At 41.6% G+C, this 19,010-nt stretch overlaps 1 protein-coding gene across 7 annotated transcripts in view; it reads left to right on the top strand.

Moving 5' to 3' along the window:
* TP53BP1 (tumor protein p53 binding protein 1) overlaps positions 1-19,010 on the top strand; it is a 31,410-nt gene that overhangs the window by 11,670 nt on the left and 730 nt on the right. For 5 of the 7 annotated variants that reach the window (XM_061446429.1, XM_061446430.1, XM_061446427.1 and 2 more), the window contains 15 exons: positions 5,751-5,870; positions 6,490-6,717; positions 7,244-7,301; positions 8,473-8,565; positions 9,653-10,154; positions 11,151-11,303; positions 12,572-12,864; positions 13,195-13,371; positions 13,609-14,030; positions 14,162-14,353; positions 14,840-15,043; positions 15,604-15,816; positions 16,476-16,570; positions 17,577-17,776; positions 18,604-18,749. In XM_061446429.1, coding sequence (XP_061302413.1) covers positions 5,751-5,870; positions 6,490-6,717; positions 7,244-7,301; positions 8,473-8,565; positions 9,653-10,154; positions 11,151-11,303; positions 12,572-12,864; positions 13,195-13,371; positions 13,609-14,030; positions 14,162-14,353; positions 14,840-15,043; positions 15,604-15,816; positions 16,476-16,570; positions 17,577-17,776; positions 18,604-18,749 — 3,096 coding nt within the window. Of the gene's footprint in view, positions 1-5,750; positions 5,871-6,489; positions 6,718-7,243; positions 7,302-8,472; positions 8,566-9,652; positions 10,155-11,150; positions 11,304-12,571; positions 12,865-13,194; positions 13,372-13,608; positions 14,031-14,161; positions 14,354-14,514; positions 14,688-14,839; positions 15,044-15,603; positions 15,817-15,944; positions 16,124-16,475; positions 16,571-17,576; positions 17,777-18,603; positions 18,750-19,010 lie in introns of those variants that run through there. The other 2 variants (XM_061446428.1, XR_009742089.1) reach the window with 2 other exon arrangements.

The following is a 19,010-nucleotide window of genomic DNA, read 5'->3' as shown; positions in this document are numbered from 1 at the left end:
GTCGTGGTTTTAGTTTTGTTGGTTGTTTTTTTTTTTTCTTCAGAGGTGAATTTTCTTTTTTGGGGTGTATAGAGCAGCTTCAAGCCAGAAACTAATACTTATCTTGATATTACTCTAAAATAGAATGGCTTTCACTCACACGTAAGCTGTGAGTGAAATACCTGTGGCTCAGCAGGTATTGTCATGATGTGTTGAAATCCCTTCAACATGCTGTTGTGTCATTTTACAAGAAACAAGGGATGCTGTATCTGAGTTTTCTGGAGCTTTTACCTCTTAGTTGGCTTTATTTTAAAACATAGTGTTCTGTACTGCTCAAATGAGAAAGTAATAGAAAACAGAGTTTTACTAGAGCTTTGTCTTGAGTTGTATGCACTTTTGATATGCAAGTAATCTTTTGTTAAATGGCAGGATTCAGAGAGTGAAAGCGTTTTTTCCCCTCTTACGATGACGGTGATTATGAATGTCAAGGGTCTGAAAACATTAGTTATCAATAGGTGATGGTTGTCTTTACATCTCTGAACAGACTGGTATGTTATTAGAGGTTTATTTAACGCTTTCCACTGATTCGCTAGGTAGTTTATGCTCTGTGAATTATCTGAGTCCTTCAGTTAGAGCGTAGTGGAAGATCAGTAGAATTGCATAGTGATATTTGAGTGAAATGAGACATCTAGCAGGTAATATGTTTGTGAACCATCTGATAGATTCAGATTGACCACTTTGTGATTCTAATTTGTGGGACCTGTAAAGCTGTGGGCTAAATAGAATTTCTCTTACCACTGAAAGGTCATGGTATTGTTCATAGCTCTATAGTGTGTTCTGCAGAGCTTTGTTCAAATGGTAATGTTTTCTATTTTTTCCTTTTGAGACTTCAGTGTAAGGTGTACTGCTTAAAAAAACACTTCCTGATACTCAGTCATCTTTTTCTCTTTATGTACTCAGCTGATAATTGGTCTGAATAATTTTCTGTTCTTTATCAGTGAGGGACACCTCTCTTATTTTCTCTGCCAATTTATGTTTGGAGTTTTTTTGAGAGCTGTACATGTCTTCAAAACTTCTTCAAAACTTCTCTCATCAGTCTCATGAGTCCAGTATTTTTTATTACAGTTTTCTGAACTACGTGTTTAATTTTTCCAGTTATGAACTGATCCTTTCTGCCACTCACAGCAGCTTTGGCTGTTTCTTCCTGAAAGCCTTTTGAGCTCATTCTTATATGGTTCCCTCCGCTTTTCTTCAGTTCTTGTGACCTTGAACCGTGCTGACTTCTGGAACATGTGATCCTGTTTGGAAAGGTCAGAATGGCAGATTTCAAAAAGGAGCAAGATGAAGAGCTTTCTTCTTTATGTCTGAACAGCAGTAGGTGAGATGTCTTTGAAGTGCTAGATGGAGACTTGGATGAAAAGGGATTGAGTGTAATACTTAAATGTGTTTCTAATACCAAATTTGGAGACAAGTCTTTCTTTGAGAAAGATAGCCATTTAATAGCATGGAACTGGCTGCTTTGAAGAAAGTCTAGACACTAAAAATAGGATGGAGGTATTACACTGTAAGATAACAATGACAGGTAAATATTGATAGCTATAAGAGTTAGATTACAGCAAAATGTGGAAAATAGATTTGAATGCTTATGCAGGTCATCAGTTTTGGAGAGCTTCCAGCAAAAGCAGATTTCAAGGCAGATTTTGCTATAAGTATCTGTTGACATACTTCAAAACAAAATAAAGCTCAGATTATTTACATGGAGTATGGATCCTTGTGGCCAGAGCTATTTAATATCATTAACATCTGAGAACAACTTCTGCTGTAGTTCCTTTATTTTGAGTCAAGTATATGGTTATTCATGTAAAAGTTTTGATACTTTGTTTAGATTTAAAATCTCCATTTTCTCAATAGTAGTCATGTGAATTAGTCAGTATTGTTGAGTATATTAATAGCAGCTATCACAGCAATTTAATTGGTGTAACTTTTGCACCCATTCTTTGGAATGTGATAGGACCAGTCAGATGTTTGGGAGCTGTTTTAGTTTTGCGTTCTTTGACATACCGTAACTAGTGACCATCTCTTTCAGAATGTTATGACAAACTGCTTTGTTGTTGAGTGTGAAAGCAGAGTGTTTCAGCTGGCCAGAAATGCAATGATTTAAATTTAGTGCATTCTCTAACAGTAGTCTGTGCTAAGCAAGTAACACACTGGAGGCAATTTGGTAGTTTGTTTTGTAAATCAAGACAGTTGCATCATCAATTTCAGATTTAAGTTCTTGTGGTATTTAGATGTGTCTGATCATTAGGGAAATAACGATACTTGGGGAAAGCCTTGAATATTGTTTGTAAGTTGTACAATCGAATCATGCTATATTTTTCAAACTGGGGGGAGTAGGGAAGATTCAGTGACAGATTTTGGAGATGGTACACAAAATCTGAATCACCAGGCTTTGATGTACTCTGTGGACCAAGAAGACGAGCTTCTTTATTAATGTTAGATTAGTCTGTTGCCATTTTCCGTGGGGTTTTTTTTTGCTGTCAGGATGGGTTTTCTTCAGTCTTCCCTGTTCAGTGGTTTGCAATAGGTCATTGTGTCTTCATGATAACTGAAAATCACGATCTCTCTGAACTGAGATAATACAACAGGCAGAAGAACAGTTGTACTGCATCAGTCTAGCTTGGTATTCAAGTTCCCCCAATGGCAAATGGATGAGATATAAGGGCAAAAATGCAGTGTTCAGATACTTCTGAAGGAGTCTCTCTTTCATCATCAAGAAAATTACGGTTTCCGAACATGCTGAAGTGATGTCACTGGTTTGTTGTTGTTTTTTTTTTTTGTTTGCTAAGGCACATGGACAATATGGGGGTGATTGGGAACAGCCAGCATGGCTTCATGAAGGGCAAATAGTGCCTGGTAAATTTGGTGGCCTTCTATAGTGGAGTCACAGCATGGGTGGATAGGGGAATAGGGGAATAGTGACTGCATCATCTACCTGGACTTGTGCAAAGCGTTTAACACCTCCCTGCATGGCATCCCTGTCTCTAAACTGGAGAGGCATGAATTTGATAAATTGACCATTCAGTGGATAAGGAATTGGCTGAATGGTTGTAGTCAGAGTAGGGATCAACTGCTCAATGTCTGAGCAGAGGGCAGTGACAAGTGGTCTTCAGGGGTTGGCATGGGGACTGCACACTTTAACGTCTTTGTCAGCAACATGGATGGTGGGATCGAGCACACTCAGCAAGTTTGCTGATGACACCAAGCTGTGTGGTGCAGTGACACGCTGGAGGGAAGGGGTGGGATCCAGAGGGACCTGCACAGGCTGGAGAGGTTCTTTTTGTTTTTAAAGTTACCTTGAATAAGAGGTTAACTGTTTAGTTACTCTATTAAAAATGCTAAAAGGCTAGAACATGATAGAACATGGGGATATGGAAAACAAACTTACTGAAGTCTTTTTCTAGGACTCGGGAGCGTATAGAAGTTGTGGTTGTCTGTGAAATCTTTCTTGTAGAGTGTACAATTTTGTATGTATAAAACCTTATTCAAAAAGTTAACTTTACTGGTAATATAAAATAAAGAAGAAACAGATAAGCAGTTCTGTTAACATAGTTCTGATAGAGTTTAAGCATACAAGGTTAAATAAAAAGTTTTAATATTTTTATAGTTGCCATCTGCACTGTGCTAGAAAATTCCAACTCTCCCTGTGAAATTTTCGCCCAAGCAAATTAAATATTTTATATCTTAGAATTAGCAAACTTGAGGAAAACAAAGGGGGCTGAAAAGACAGCGTCTTTTGACGCTGGAAGATAAAAGACATCATCACAAGGGATGATGGTCTTAAGGACATAAGAAAAGTTTGTAGAGAGAATCCACTTTTTTCATTGTTAAAACAGTTGATGCAGCTATGTGAAAGCAGTTAAACTTTAAGGCATACACATTTTTTCAGGTTCTTTGAGTGTGAAGCTTGTTTGCTTTCTCCAGTAGTAGCTGTTGGTTTCCCAACTAGATTATCTCTTCTTAAAATGTAGGCTGATCATTTAATAAATTCTTTTGATCATTTGTTATTAGCCTGCCAAATGGGATGTGTAGGCTAGAAGGGATTGTGGTAGCTGAATCAGCCAAATTTAGTGGAGTTTCTGAAGGCTGCAGTTTTAAAATAAAGCACTTTTAAGGTAAGTAGAGATCTGCTATAGGTCATGATGTGATAGGCATTCATAAGATGTTTGTGAGAATGGTAGTCGGCCTTTAGGTGTGTGGTGTACCCACAAAGCGTGAGTACCATTACACTATGAAATACTCGCCCGCTGCAAAAGTACACTGAAGTCCTTAGGTCAATCTCAAGGATGTTGCAATTGCTGAATCGCATTTTTAAAACCTGTGGCAGCTGATGGCTTTCAAAGTTTTCAGATGGACAATAGAGAGCTTTTCAGTGGTTTGTTTTATTCTTGTGAGGGGAATATGTCTTTGTCATGTATTTCTGGCTTCATGTGCCACAAGGTAGTTGTGTAAATCACGTCAGTGTCTTGTGTGACTGAAGAATGTTGCACTGCATCTGGCTATAACTGAAAGTTGTTATCTGAATGTCTAGTGTTAGCTCTTAAATTTAAGGACTTGAATTTGTGTTCTCATGTCCTTAAGTAACAATTTTCCAATACTGTTTAGTTTGGGGTTTGCTTTGTGGCTTTTTTTTTTTTTTGTGGGTAGTTGTTTTTTTTTTTTTTGAGGGGGGGTGTTTTGTGTTTGTTTTTAATACACACTTCTTAAAATTCAGGAGTTCTGCAGATTGTGACTTGGATTATTTGAAAAATATCTTGAATGAAATTCAAAGAACAAGCACAGTTTTAGGGAAAAGGAAGGATAGTGAGAAAGCTGATGAAGACCTGTTTTGACCTCAGTGTGGGAGGGAAGGGTTATTCTGTTAGTTTTGTTAAGTACTTACGTGCAATTTGAAAGGAATGCAGCGTGCAAATTACCAATATATGATGTTGAAGGTTTGCAAATAAGTGGCATATGGTGAGCAGAAGGAGGGAGCATTTTTCCGTGATGGAAAGGCATAGTTTCCTTGATGGGATAGGCTACTTCACCCAATAGACCCTGCAGACCCTTTATGTTGGAGACTGCACAAGAGCAGAAGTACTGGAGAGGACAGGAGGATGGGGCCAGTGCTTCTGGTGGCAGCTGGCAGCTCGTTATGGAGCTGCAGTATCTGTTACTTCTCTTAAAGGTTATTTTCTAGGCAAGTTGCTGCTGTCATCCTCTAACCCTTTATTGACTGCTACATTTAGGCCCATAGGTGGCAAGCTGAAGTATATCTGCTGACTTTTATCCAAGGCTTTTTGATAATAAAGCATCATTCTTTATAAGTTTCAGATTACTAATTCAGGCAATACATAGCTCTGCCAGTACACTCCTGTCCTAACCTTAATTTCCGTTTCTGGCCTCACCTCCCTTTTCTGTGGAACATCCTGAACGTTTCTGAAGCAAAGCTGCATTCTGCAAAAGTCTGTTTATGTCAGGATATACATGAGCATGTTCATCTAGCACCTGGGAACAGTTGCACCAACTTGACTACAGCCCACGTTTTCACCACAAAACATGAAGATCAGTTAGAGCAGCTGTCCTAAAACCAGTAACTGTTGCGGGCAGCTTTGTACAGGGCAGCACCAGCTTATGCTTTTCCCCATTTCCACAGCACAGCGAACCTGTGCTTTTGGTATTTGAACCAAAATAGGCCCCTGCAATTACTAATCCTGGCATGCACTGTCTTTTAGGAAGTCCGTTTCATTTTACTTTGCCAAAGGAGGGTGATGTCATTCAGCCCTTGACCAGCATAACGCCACCGCTTATTGGCCAGCTTAAAATGGGACCCAGAAGACACAGCACACCAATTGGTGAGTTTGACCTGTCCTGCTCTGTTCTCCAGGGAAAGCCTGTTTGGAAGCTTTTAATTCTTGATGCAGGATCTGATGGGATAACTCAAACCTATCTTGGCAAAAAACATACTTTTTCTGGGGAGGGCTCATCCCTTCTTCACCCTTTCCTTGTTATATTCTTGGCCTCTAGCAAAGGTGTTTGCTCCCTGAGTATGGGGTGGTATAGGACATGTATTTCTTGCACTCATTTCATGTTCGCATACAGCTCCAATAAAGAATGCAGAAGACCCCTCTAAATAGTGAGGAAGCTTAGGCTGAAGTATTGTTCCCAGTATTCATCATCTTTCAGCAGGACTTTCTCTGCTAGGTTCATGAAACAACACCCTGCATGAAACAACACACTGCATTTGCTGGATGAAAGGAAATGTGTATTTATGCTTGGGTAAGGATGCTAAGGATGACACCTGTGTTACAGAACTTTCACGCTTATGAACTCTAGGTGGAAATTCCCACTACTGCACCACTGCTGATACATGCAGTGAAGTATCTTTAGAATAGAACTGGGAACTGAATAGCATCAATGTAAATGACAGTAGCTGCTTTTTGGTTTACTTTTTTTTGGTTTTCCTGTTTGCAGTGGATGATAGTTGCCCAGACAGCACTATGGCAACTAGTGATGTTACAGCAGAGGTGACCAACAATGTCACTGTGGAAAGTGCAGTGGTATCAACAGATGTGTCAAAAATGTGCGACAAAGGAGATTCTTGTGTGGCTCCTGAGGCTGATGCAAAACTCTCACTGCGAATGAACCTTGTTACGCCTGTGAATGATGGGAGTGAGGAGTCCCTGCCATTCAGCTTGGAAAGTAAGAGGATGACACCTTGAAACATACTGTCCTACTAATCTCAGCCTTAACACAGAACTGCTTTTTGGTATTCCCCCAAACAGTCTGAGTGTCTATAATTTTTTTCATTTTTCTTTTTGGGCAGTGTCACTTAAATTTGTTTCTCTGTTTCTGCAATGCTCTAAGCAAAGATGGAGTGAGAGGAGAGGCCTCTGTTGTGAGGAAAGGTATTTTCAGCAGACTAAAAATTGTATAGTGGCAATGTCACAGGGCAGGAACTGGAGTTCAATTATATTGGGAGGGAGTAAATTCTAAAAGTACAATCTGGACAAACAAAGTTAGCATTTTGATCAGGCCAGTGACATTCAGTCTAATAGTCTAAAACTTGTAGAAACTCGGGTGATGAGAAGTTGGGCAGGGAGGCCTGGGCACTCTTTGTCCAGTGTTACTCAACCTCTCTCTTTGCCTGAGTGTGAAGGGCTGAAAAGGGGCAGGAGAGTCTGTTCAGCTGACACCAAAATCATCGTTCCCTTCCTTCTTGTTTCAGAGCCTGCAGTCAGTGACGGGAAAAATGGAGCCTCTGCTGCTGCTGGGGCTGCTACCAGGTAACTGTGCTTGTTGCTGTGCAGAGTTAATATGAAGGTCTGGGTAGGTCCTTTTTCCACTCGTGGCCAGCAGCAGGGAGAAAAAAAAATAACAAGAGGCACAGAAGCAGGGATACTTTGAGCAGTAGCTGTGCCGTTAACCCTTCAACTCTTGCAGTAGGTTTGAAGTACATAGGCAAAGTGAGTGCTCCACCTGCTCTTTCGCTACAGTCTTTGTGCTTCCTACTAATGTCAGCATTTTGCCTCCTGATTGTAGGCAAAGCAGAAATTCAGGTCTTGGGCAGTCTGGAATGCAAGTGTGCCCTATGCACCTCTTAAATTTCAAATATGTGGTTTTCTGCTTTATTTCCTGCAATTTTCTGCAAAGGATCTCTGAAGAGTTCTGAAAAAGAATTCTCTGTGCTATGAAGCTGATAGAAACATAACTGATAAACTAAAATCACAGTTTAACATGTTGCCCAAAACAGAAGTTACTCCCTTGGTCTTTTGATTTGTACATATCTATCTTATCTCACATTTAATGCCTAATATTGCTTGATTTTAGCTTTTTGGGTGTAAGTGCTAATTAGAATCAGAGTCAGAAGACAGTGACCTGTACATTGGTTTGAAGCAGTGAGAAAACTTGGAAATAAACTCAGTATCTCTTCTCACAAGGTTGCAGGCTGGACGTTGGTCATGCCTCAGTGCTGAGGATGTGGCTGTCATTCCTTGCTGTTTGTGGATGGGTTGTCTTTATTAGGTATAGGTTGAACTTGATCTCTCCATCTGCTTTATGACTGTCATTGTCAATATTTCTGCAGTGTTGTGAAAATCCTGAGAGTAAGTCATAAATGGTCTATGTCCCCTGGTGGGTACCAAAGATAGTAGATGGTGAAACTCCTGATGGCGTTGCAGTTTTACACACTGCATTTTCTGGAATTGGTAACACTGGTCTTGGCTGTTAAGGTGTCTGCAGAAGTGACAGAAGTGCTTATACAATTCCAGCTTGACCTTTTGAGACTTACCATCTTGTGCATTCTGTGGTTCTATAAGGCAACGAGCTCACTACCAGTGGTTGTTTTCCCTAGGGGTTAGAGAACTCTCATTTTGCTGCATAAGGGATTTTCTCACTCCCTGATATTTTTTTTTTTTTGTTTGTTTTTTTCTGTCTGTTTTAAATCTGCACTGCTAGCTCCCAGAAAACCTCATCTGTGTTTAGTCGTGTCTGTGAAGTTCGTCGAGAGGATGAGGCCAGAAGTCATGGTTTTTCCACTTCTCCATTTAGGTAACTCTTCAGAGTCTTTGCCTGCCAGTCCTGGCTGGATTTGTATGCACAAGTGCATTTTCTACATTAAAGAAATTGCACTAAGTCATTGTCTTTGGGTGACTTAGAAAGTTGGGAACACCAGGGTGAGTATAATAAGTACTGTGTTTGTATCTCAAATAGCAGTCAGGCCCTTTTGACTCAGCAGTGTTGTGATTACAGCTGGCTAATATGCTTCAGGAAAGTCAGGGGCTTGAGAGAACTGAAATCGTATTTAGAGCTGTCTAAAAGCCTTTTCTTTCTCTTGTTCCAAGATATCCTGACCTGTGGTGTTTGTTACTGTTCCTGCTATTGTCTCACTTAAAAGTCCACCAAGTTTTGCTGTTTCCAGTTGCTTTGAAAAGCACTTTATTGCTGCATATCTTACAGTGATAAGGGTGCTGGCTGGAGGACCAGGTGTAGAAATCTGCTTCTTCAGTGTTTTCCATTCTATCTTTTGATAGAATTCTATCTTTTTTTTCCATTCCAGCTATTCCTTTTTTTTTTTTTTTTTTGTTTTAAGATCTTGGTCAACAGGGAAGGAGTAACCTTTATTTCTAGAGCATTGAACAGTTATACTGAAGACCATTCCATATAGTACTTGAGAACACTACATAGGGCACACAAATTCTAATGAAAACATTAGATGGCATTTTTGTTTATGCTCCTGCCTCTTCCTGCTAGGTGTAATTACCAGTTTCAAGCCAATGATGTGCTGAAGCAGACTGTAGCAACTTCAAGATGGCATGACTCCCAGAAGCATGCTGTATAGTTGGTGCCTGAAGTGTGGAGTGTAGATTGCTTTATTAGTGTTTGGGAAAGCACCTAATTCTCTACAGGTGTCAGCCATTCTTTTTGCTGCTATGCGAATCACTTGAGAGGTACTGAAAGGTTATTTTATAATTTGAGACTCCCTGAGTTCTGTGCATCCTTAAGAAGCAGTTGAGTGACTGCCAGGGCACTGCGGGCTTTGGTGGTGTTTGGAGTATTTTTTAATGTTTTTAGAGTGACATCATATTGGTTGTCTTTTTTTAATCATAATTTTGGTCTGTGTGTGAATGGTTTGCAGGGGGAATCTGCTCAGTTTTCCTGGCACTCAAGAAGATGCTGAATTACAAAACAATTCAAGTGGTTGGCCGTACCAGCAAAACAAAGGAGGTGATAGTGCTCGACAGATAAAAATTTCTCAGAGGATGCAGCAGGACTGCTATCAACATCCTTCTGATGCAGAGGGTGGAGAATCTGTGGAGACTGGTATTGTAAGCACTGAGACAAAAGAAGAGAGGAGGATGCAGAAGAAACCAAGTAAAGCTGTTAAAATTGATGAAAGCCAAGAGAGATGGGGAAATACCAGGAATAAAGGGATTCAGACTACAGCGGACTGTCTTGTTACCCCAACAACTGTTACAGCAGCAACACAGACATCAGAAGAAATCTATAGGCAGGTGGAAGTGGGAACCAGTATGTCTGGGCAAAGACCTGGACAGCAAGATGCAAATGTCCAAACTCAGGAGAGTGGGGAAAAGATTCTCAATGCCTCTGGAGAGGATACAGACTCTCTGCACAGTCAGGTGGGATGAAGGCTGCCTGTATTTAAACTTACTGCTTAGAACAGTTAAGTATCCCTTCAGCCAGTAAATTCACTGAGAGTAGGTTCTCTTGAAAAAATCCAAAAGACCACTTTAAAATGTTAATGTTGCAGGCTGTCTTGCATCAGCTGTACACAACTGTTAAGCTGGCAATATTCAGTGAGCCGCGGAAGTTTGGGAAGTAAATGCCTCCATATTTATTTTCTGGAAAAATATGACAAGTTTTGGTTGGTTGGTTGTTTTTTTGGGGAGATGGGTGTTGTGTCCAGATGTAGTTAACACTGTAAAAAAATGGTCACTTTTTGTTGGATGGAGATGGGAGTTGCAGGAAATTTTGAATGAAGGGTTTGATGCTTTCTGTTTTGCACCAGCCAACTTCGGACAGCTTGCTCTCCCGCTCCATCCAGTGTCAGTGGATAAATACACAAGGGGAGAGCTCCTCCAAAGAAAGGTGCCAACGAGATAAATAACTTTGAATTAGTACTACAGAAAGTATTGCATTCCCAAAAGCACCCTGCTTTGCAGTTAGAACTGCAGAGTATATTTTCTTGTGAACACAAAGACTATATAAAAGAAAAATCTCTAAACTTGAGTTAAGAATAGTGCATCCTCTGGGAAACAGGAGATCAACAGGGCCGTAAGTACTCAGTGCGACATCAATGTGGTATGTCTGAGAGACCACTGAATGGAAGAGTATCAGAAGCCATGCTAAGCAGGTTTTCTGCTTCCTCCTTGGGTTGTTTTGATTCCCTTCCTCTGTCCATCAGCAAGTCAGGATAATGTGCTCAGTTCTCCCTTGTTTGGGGTTTCTTGTGTTATTGCATCTAATTTGTAACAAGATGCCGAAAGGTTCTGTATCTTGGTACTTGAATATGGTATGAAGAAACTATACTGCAGAGATAGTTCTACCCAGAAATTACGGGCTTTTCATTGTGGTCTGGTTTTGGTTTGTTTTTTAATTTGTTATGTTTATTACAGGGAGAGGAGGAGTTTAATCTTCTTCATCCGCCCAAAGGCCGAGTGCAGCATCGCCACATGCGAACTATTCGAGAAGTACGCACTGTCGTAACGCGGGTTATAACTGATGTTTACTACATAAATGGTGCAGAGGTGGAACGAAAGGTAGTTGAGGTAAGTTCCTGTTTTCAGGGCTAAGTGTAATGTTTTGTTGACTGAAAAAATAATTAAAATGAGAATGTGTTGTGGCCGCAGAAAATGAGCGAACAAGTCAGCGCTGTGATGACAAACTTGTCCACATTTGCTCATGAAGAACATTTAGCGCATGGCCAAAGCTGCGTGTTTGTTGCTCGTGTATTTCATGCCCATTACTGTTTTCTAAAGATACACTGAGTTTTCTTTCTTCTCAAAGAACTGAACAGAAGACTTTACTATGTGCATCCAGCTGTTCTAAAATTCTTGGGGTTTTGTCAGGATAGAGAGCAGAATGAGCAGAAATTCTATTAGTAAGCAAAATCACTTCTGCCTGTAAAATTGAACTACATAGGGTAGTTTAGCTTGTTTTGCAGCTCAGTGTCCTTTCTAACTGCACTTTTAAGTCCTGTGGATTAGATTGTGTAAGAGGTCTATAAAAACCAACTTAAATCCAAAAGATACACAAGCCTCTTGTTAGTGCACTTCTGGTGTTGGTGTGTGTCCATTCATTAATTGGCAAATCTTTATGGAATCTCTAAAGATAGCTGACAAATGCTGATGTGATGTGCACAGTAATCACACTAGCCTGCTAAAAAGAAAATGTTACTGCTGTGCTGCTATAAAGATGGATAACATGAGTCTTGTGTTGTTACAATAAGTAATGACAGAAAAGGGTAAATCAGTTTAGTAAAAAGATTATACTTTCACATCTGATACTACACATTAACTTACTTATTGTAACATTAAAATAGAGAATTAAGTTTCCTGAAATTTGCTTACATAGGTTGTGTAATCACAATCATGTAACCATTTCCAACTTATCTGCCAACATTTGGTATCACTCTTTTGTAGATACATGTTTGTATTTCCATAAAACTTCAATGGCTCCAATTGACCAGCTGTCTGAAACTGATCTTTGATTATTAGTTATGAAAGGCTGCTACTGTCTTATGTACATTGCACTCTCACACTCTTGCAGGGTGGGAATTATTCAAAGCTGGACTAGTTAGATATCAACCAAGCTCTGTCATGTTGACTGTTTTCCTACTTCTTTACATACAGCAGCTACAGGTCTTTAGTGAGACACACACTGTCTACCATTGATCAGTTCAGACTCAAATGTGCATGGCTAGCTTCAGTTTCATGAACATGGTCTACATTTGTCTGCTTTTGCCTCGTGATTGTAGAGATTCTGTATAGCAAGTGTGTCACTTCTGATGAACCTCCTTGGGTTTTTTTCTCTTAAGGAAACTGAAGATCCTGTAGTGGAGTGCCAGGAGTGTGAGACTGATGCATCCTCCTCTAGAACTGCAGTGGGCTCATCACTGACCTCAGGAGACCTTGGTGATGTCAGCTCCTTCTCATCTAAGGCCTCAAGCCTCCACCGTACATCCAGCGGAGCAAGCAGTGGTCACTCTGCCACACACAGCAGCAGTAGCAGCTCAGGGCGAGGAACTGGAGCTGCCAAAGGGAAAGTGTGTGGGACAGGAACTGGAGAGTTTGCTTTACCCGTTGGCAGGGGTGTCTTAGGAAAATTAAGGTATGTGCAGAGCTTTGGGAAGGAAGAACAGATATTTTACAGAAGTGAACAGCTGGCTTGGGGGGAATGTGAAACAGGATAGACCCTAAACCAGGACTTTTCTGGGGAGGATCTGCCTTGATGAATGGAAGCAAGGAAATAGTCTTCACTTCACATGTGTTCTTCCTGAAGGAGCAGTTTGTTTCCCTGTGAAACATAGCTTTGCCTAAACTCTAGTCAATTTAGCAATAATGAGGCAAGCTTCTTGACCAGTTGTAAGATCAGAGAAAATGAGAGGATCCTAATGAGCTGGCTTCTTTCTGCAGATCAGTTAACTTATAAATTCTCTAGCCCTAGGAAAGGAGCTGGTCAGCCAGCATCTTCACTCAGAGTTAGCCAGACAGGAGCACTACCTTGTGAGGAAGAGGAGGAATCTATGCCTGGTACTCGTCAGGGTGGCAAAGCACCTGTGACACCTCGTGGGCGAGGAAGAAGAGGCCGCCCACCATCTCGAACAGCAGGAACAAGGTACCCTGGGAAAAGGCCATAACAACTTTAATTTATTGCCAAGGAAGAGAATGCGGAGCAGGTGACTTAATGTGACAGAAGGAGTGCTGAATGTTTCAAGAGCTAGTTTTTGTGACAGCATGTAGCAGATGCAAGCATCTTGCCCAAGTATTTTTTATTTAGTAACTGTTTTTCCTGATCTTTCTGGGAGTGCTATTCTCTTCTTTCCTTATGGGACCGCTTTTCTCTTTTCTACAGAGATTTAGCTGGACTGCCAGCTATGGAGGATCTCTCAACTACAGCATCGCCTGAGGACAAATCATTTACTCGTTCAGTTCGCGTGCCAGATGGAGGGGAGAAACCCAACACTTCTGGCTTCTGTGCCTTACGTCGAAGTAATTCTCCAGAAATCCCGTTACAAGTGGTGACTGGTCCTTTGGAGTGCACAGACTCATCTCCTGGGAGCAGCTTTGTGGGACTCAGGGTGGTAGCAAAGTGGTCCTCAAATGGTTACTTCTATTCCGGGATGATTACCCAAGATGTTGGGGCAGGAAAGTACAAGCTGCTCTTTGATGATGGATATGAATGTGATGTGTTAGGAAAAGATATTTTACTCTGTGATCCTATCCCACTGGAGACTGAGGTGACTGCATTGTCAGAGGATGAGTACTTTAGTGCAGGTAAGAGCAATGCTTGACCTCCATCCTTGGTTTTTCTGAGTTGCTGGATGCAATGGGAAACGGATGCTTGTCCAGGAGGATGCAAAGCCTGGGGATAGTTGGTTAACTGGTCTTATTTGCTGTCTTGCCAGGTGTGGTGAAGGGACATCGGAAGGAGTCTGGAGAGCTATACTATTGCATTGAAAAGGAAGGCCAGAGAAAGTGGTACAAACGAATGGCTGTTATCCTGTCTCTGGAACAAGGAAATAAGCTACGGGAGCAGTTTGGACTAGGACCTTATGAACCCGTCACCCCCCTGAACAAAGCAGCTGACATCAGTCTCGGTAAGGGGAGGTGCTATTCAGCTGATGGCTGAGCTGTTATTCTGCGTCTTGTGCCTTTGAGATGCTTCTAGTTCCTACCCTGAATTACCAATGTTTAAATCTCCCTGGGTACTTCTTAATGGCATCTCTGAGATACTTTTATTGTTTTGCATCTATCTGAGAGACTTACTGGTATTAACTGGCTTGTGGAGAGTGGCCTGCATCTAGGACAGTGATGCTGTACTCATTTACACTTGATGGATAGCTGCTGCAATACAAACTCTCCAGCAGTACTGAGAGGAAAAGAGACAGACAGGCAAGGTACTGGGCTTGACAAGAGAGATACGCAAGTGAGGTACCTTTTGTCTCGCTCTTCCCTGCCAGAGAGTGGTAGTGTGTACTTTCTAGGTACTGTGGAGTTTAGCCACCTCTCTGTACAGATTGGTAGGTGAAAGCTCATGGAGTTACGTGACAGGCAGTGACCAATCTCTGTGTTCTGTATCACAGATAATCTCGTGGAGGGGAAGCGGAAGCGACGTAGTAACCTTGGTTCTCCCAGCACTTCCAGCAGCAGCACAACTCCCACTCGTAAAGTGCAGGAGAGTCCACGCATCCAACCGGGCACACTGTCTGGGAAAAGGAAACTTATTGCTTCTGAAGATGAGAGATCCCCAGCTAAACGTGGCCGCAAGTCAGCAGTGATAAAGCTTGGTGAGAATCTTATTTTCTGCTTTTAAATTTGCATTCAGCTATTTTTTCCCTCCCTGTTTTTTCTGTAACTGATCTTTCCAGTTTCCATAAACAAAAAGATTGCCTGTTTGCCATGCAGGATTTGAGACTGATTCTCCCTGGATGTGTTCAGCAGAGATTATATTCAGCACAGTCGGAGTATTTTCCTGCCATATTTTCAGTTCTGCCTTTTAGAAATGTTCTGACTTGAATGCTGTGATTTGCCTTTCTCCTCTCTGTTCTCTTTTGTTACCTGTTTAGTCAGTCCTGAAATGCCTTGCTGTTAAAGGAACCCTTCCTAGCAATAGGTGTTTTTTCACGGTATCGGAAGACTGGAAAACATTGTCAATTTACTCATTCAGGTTGTGATTTGAAGATTCTTTGCAACCAGAAGGGTAAAAGATGTCTACCTGCCCTACCAATCCTGTCTCCCTCTGTCTCATCCAGTAAAATAACTGAACTTGAACATATTCCAAATCTTACCCAGGGTCTTTGTGCTGAACCTGACTTTTGAGACTCATGGTGCTTCTGTCTCGCTGCAGGGGCTGTGCGAACTGGAGAATCTGTAAGCACCTGTGAAGGTGTAGATGCTGTAGATCCCCCAGTACTGGAGGACCATCATGGACCCTTGCCCCATAATAAGACTCTCTTTTTGGGCTATGCCTTTCTGCTCACCATGGCAACACCCAGTGACAAATTGGTCAATCACCAGAAGCCATCAGATGGTCCTGCAGGGAGCAGCGAGGAGGAAGAAGGTGAGGCTAATCTTATCCGTTGCATTTCCAAGCGGAATGCTGTGGCTTTAGGAAAAACACTGGATGTTCTCTGATCAGGCATTTGTGTGATTGCTTGTTTTACCCTTTTGTTCTTTAATCCTTTGCAGAAAGAACCTAAGATTCAATCTTTGTTTTAGAGAATTTACAGTCTGAAATGTGGCAGACCTTGGTGATGATCCTAGGGCTGTTCAGCAAGTTAAGACAGTTGTGAAAACTAGTGAGATCGGCAGTGTCAGTATAACATGAGAAGGAAGGTTTTGAGAGATACCGGATAGTGCTGAGAAACACAGGATGGTTTGCTCCATTTTGCCTTTGCTGGGGTCATGTTTCATGCGATGAACTGCAGTATGAAGGCAGCAGCCCGGGTGCTTGCTGCTGGTGCAGGGCTTATCTGGCAACTGGCTTTTTTTGCCCCCTGGTTTGTTGTTGTTGGTTTTTTTCTTGTTTATTTGTTTTCTTTTGGGGGGTGGCAGGGTTTTTTTTTTTTTATTTTACTGTTCAAAGGGTTTTCTTTAATTATTCCTGGGAGGAAGGCTGGGCTCCTTCACTGGAGTGGATGAGGCTCAATGGACTGAGGAGTATAAGGACATAAGCAGATAGATGACAGCCAAAAAATTAACTTTCTGTTTCCGCTGTAGAGTTTTTAGAGATAACTCCATATGACAAACATTACATAGCACAGCAGCTGCGAGCAGGAGCTGGTTATATTCTGGAAGACTTCAATGAAACCCAGGTAAGAGTTCACTTACTGATCTAGAACAGTAGTCACAGAATAGTTGAGATTGGATGAAATTCTGACAGCTCATCTTGTCCAACCCCCCTGTTGAAAGCAAAATCAGGTAGAGCAGATTACTTAGGTCCTTGTCCAGTGGGTTTTGAGTGTCCTCAGGGATGGAAACTCCACAGCCTCTCTGGGCAGATTCATCCCATGTTTGACTATCCCAAATTAAAAAAACAAATCAAACAAAAAAAAAACACCACCAAAAAACAGAAGGAATCTCCTGCATTTAAATTTGTACCTGTTGCCTTTTAGTGGGTAACACCAAGAACAGCCTGGCTTCATCTTTTGTACATCCTCCTATGAGTCATGAATATGCATTGATAAGACCACCTAAGCCTTCCTTTCTTGAGCTTAAATAGCTCACCTCTCTCAGCTGCTTCTTGTATGTCAGATACTCCAGTGCCTAGATACCTTAACGGCTCTTAGCTGGGCCTGCTCCTGTATGTCTTGTTTCTGTTGTACTGTGTGGAACATAGGAGTGGATGCAGTACTCCAGATGGATGCAGTACCACAGGTCTGTGCCTCAGAATACTTAGAGGTAGGGCTCTTCATTCTTCACTTACCAGACCTACTTGGGCAACTAATGTCACATTTACTTTAGATTTTTAACAGAGAGGGTAAATTGGTTTTGGAGCATCTTGCCTGAGGATGCAGAGTCTTCTCTAGTGACTTACTGAGTCAGACTAAACAGTGAATCTTCTGACCTGGAAGACATAATTATGATAGCAAAACTACTAGGCAGAGTTTTTGCCTGTGAACTGCACAGCTTGGAGTAGGTGACTATTAGAGGTACTCCTGATTTCAGAATCTGTTTATCTAATTCACCTTCCATATAATATGGCTCTGAAAATTGGGTTTAATTGTTCTCTTTTGAAGTGTTTAGCAGCAGAATGACTTCTGGGTTTTTTTGCAAGCCTTGTCTCCTGCTGACGTGTCTTTCTATCTATCTCCCCTGAAGTGCAACGCAGCGTATCAGTGTCTTTTAATTGCGGATCAGCATTGTCGAACTCGGAAATACTTGTTGTGCCTTGCCAGAGGGATCCCTTGTGTGTCTCATATCTGGGTCCATGACAGCTGTCACGCTAACCAGCTTCAGAATTACCGAAATTACCTTTTGCCGGCTGGTTATAGCCTCCAGGAGCAAAAATTGCTGGAATGGTAAGTGTCAAATAACCATGATCTGAGTGCACAGACTGAGGATTTAATCAGAGTACTGAAGATGGTCCTAGTACTGCTCCCCATGCCTTCTGTACATGTAAGAACAGCACTTCCATCTCTTTCCTTGGATTTACAGTGACCTCTAATGCCAAGGTACATTTGTGTGCCATTATCACAAAAAAAGTCTCCTGGGAAGTAAGAAAAAATGTCAGTCCCCTCATGAGGAAGGCAGAATTCAGGCCAGGCTTTCCACACACTTGGCTGACCAATCGCTCAGAAACGGGTAAAAGGGAGCACTACTACTGCAATTTCCATTGGTACGTTTTGAAGCCAGCTTCTGCATTTTCTGTAGTCTAATCTAGTAGGTCTGTTCTGAGAACAGTTGTCAGGTCAGACTCTTTAGGCAAGGTGAAGAGTGAACAAAAGCAATCTGTAAATCTCTGTGAGATTTTGGGCAGAAGACCGAAGCCAGCCTACTCAGCCCTGTCAAAGCAGAGGCATTTTGGGTATACATATAAAAGTGGTTCAGGAATAAGGAGGAGCTTAGCCTAATTTTGGATTTAGGCTGCTGTACACACACCCTCCAGTATTGTCCACTGTTTTACTATCCATAAACAGAGGATAATTGTTCCAAGTATTTCAGGAGGGGGGGTGGTAAGAAAGCAGGTTATTGTATGCAAGATACCCTAAGAACTCCCATATTCAGAGAATTTCCATTCATGTGGGAGCCAGTCGGGTAACTAAAAGAATTAGACTGTGGTCCTTAAATAAAGTCTCAGGCTACTGGATATTATTAGCAATCTGCAAATCTCTTCTTTACTCTGCAGGCATCCAAGAGAAAACCCATTCCATAACCTGAAGGTTCTCCTGGTGTCAGACCAGCAGCAGAACTTCCTGGATTTGTGGTCTGAAATTCTCATGACAGGGGGAGCAGCATCTGTTAAACAGCATTACTCAAATGCTCACAACAAAGGTACTCATTGGCCAGTGTCTCAGGTCTAGAAGTCAGGAATCCCATGCCATGGAATCCCATCCCATGTCTCCAATATAGTCTAAAACCATTTGGGATGGTTTACAAGGCCTTCTTTAAGCATAAAGGAAGGCAAAGTGCAGATGTTACCTCTCTGCTTGAATATAATTTAGGAGGTGACATCTAGAAGACATGCCTTCCAGAGAAGGAGATGGTGCAACAATTCAGGACACAAGCCTTAGGTTCCAAACCTATGTTGAAAGG

Source organism: Pezoporus flaviventris, unplaced genomic scaffold (genome assembly GCF_033815535.1).
Source record: "Pezoporus flaviventris isolate CSIRO_AGI_PZ_B2104156 unplaced genomic scaffold, CSIRO_AGI_Pfla_v1 ptg000006l, whole genome shotgun sequence".
Classification (NCBI taxonomy): domain Eukaryota; kingdom Metazoa; phylum Chordata; class Aves; order Psittaciformes; family Psittacidae; genus Pezoporus; species Pezoporus flaviventris.
Note: the sequence above shows the minus strand (reverse complement) of the source record. Positions and strands in the feature narration are given on the sequence as shown.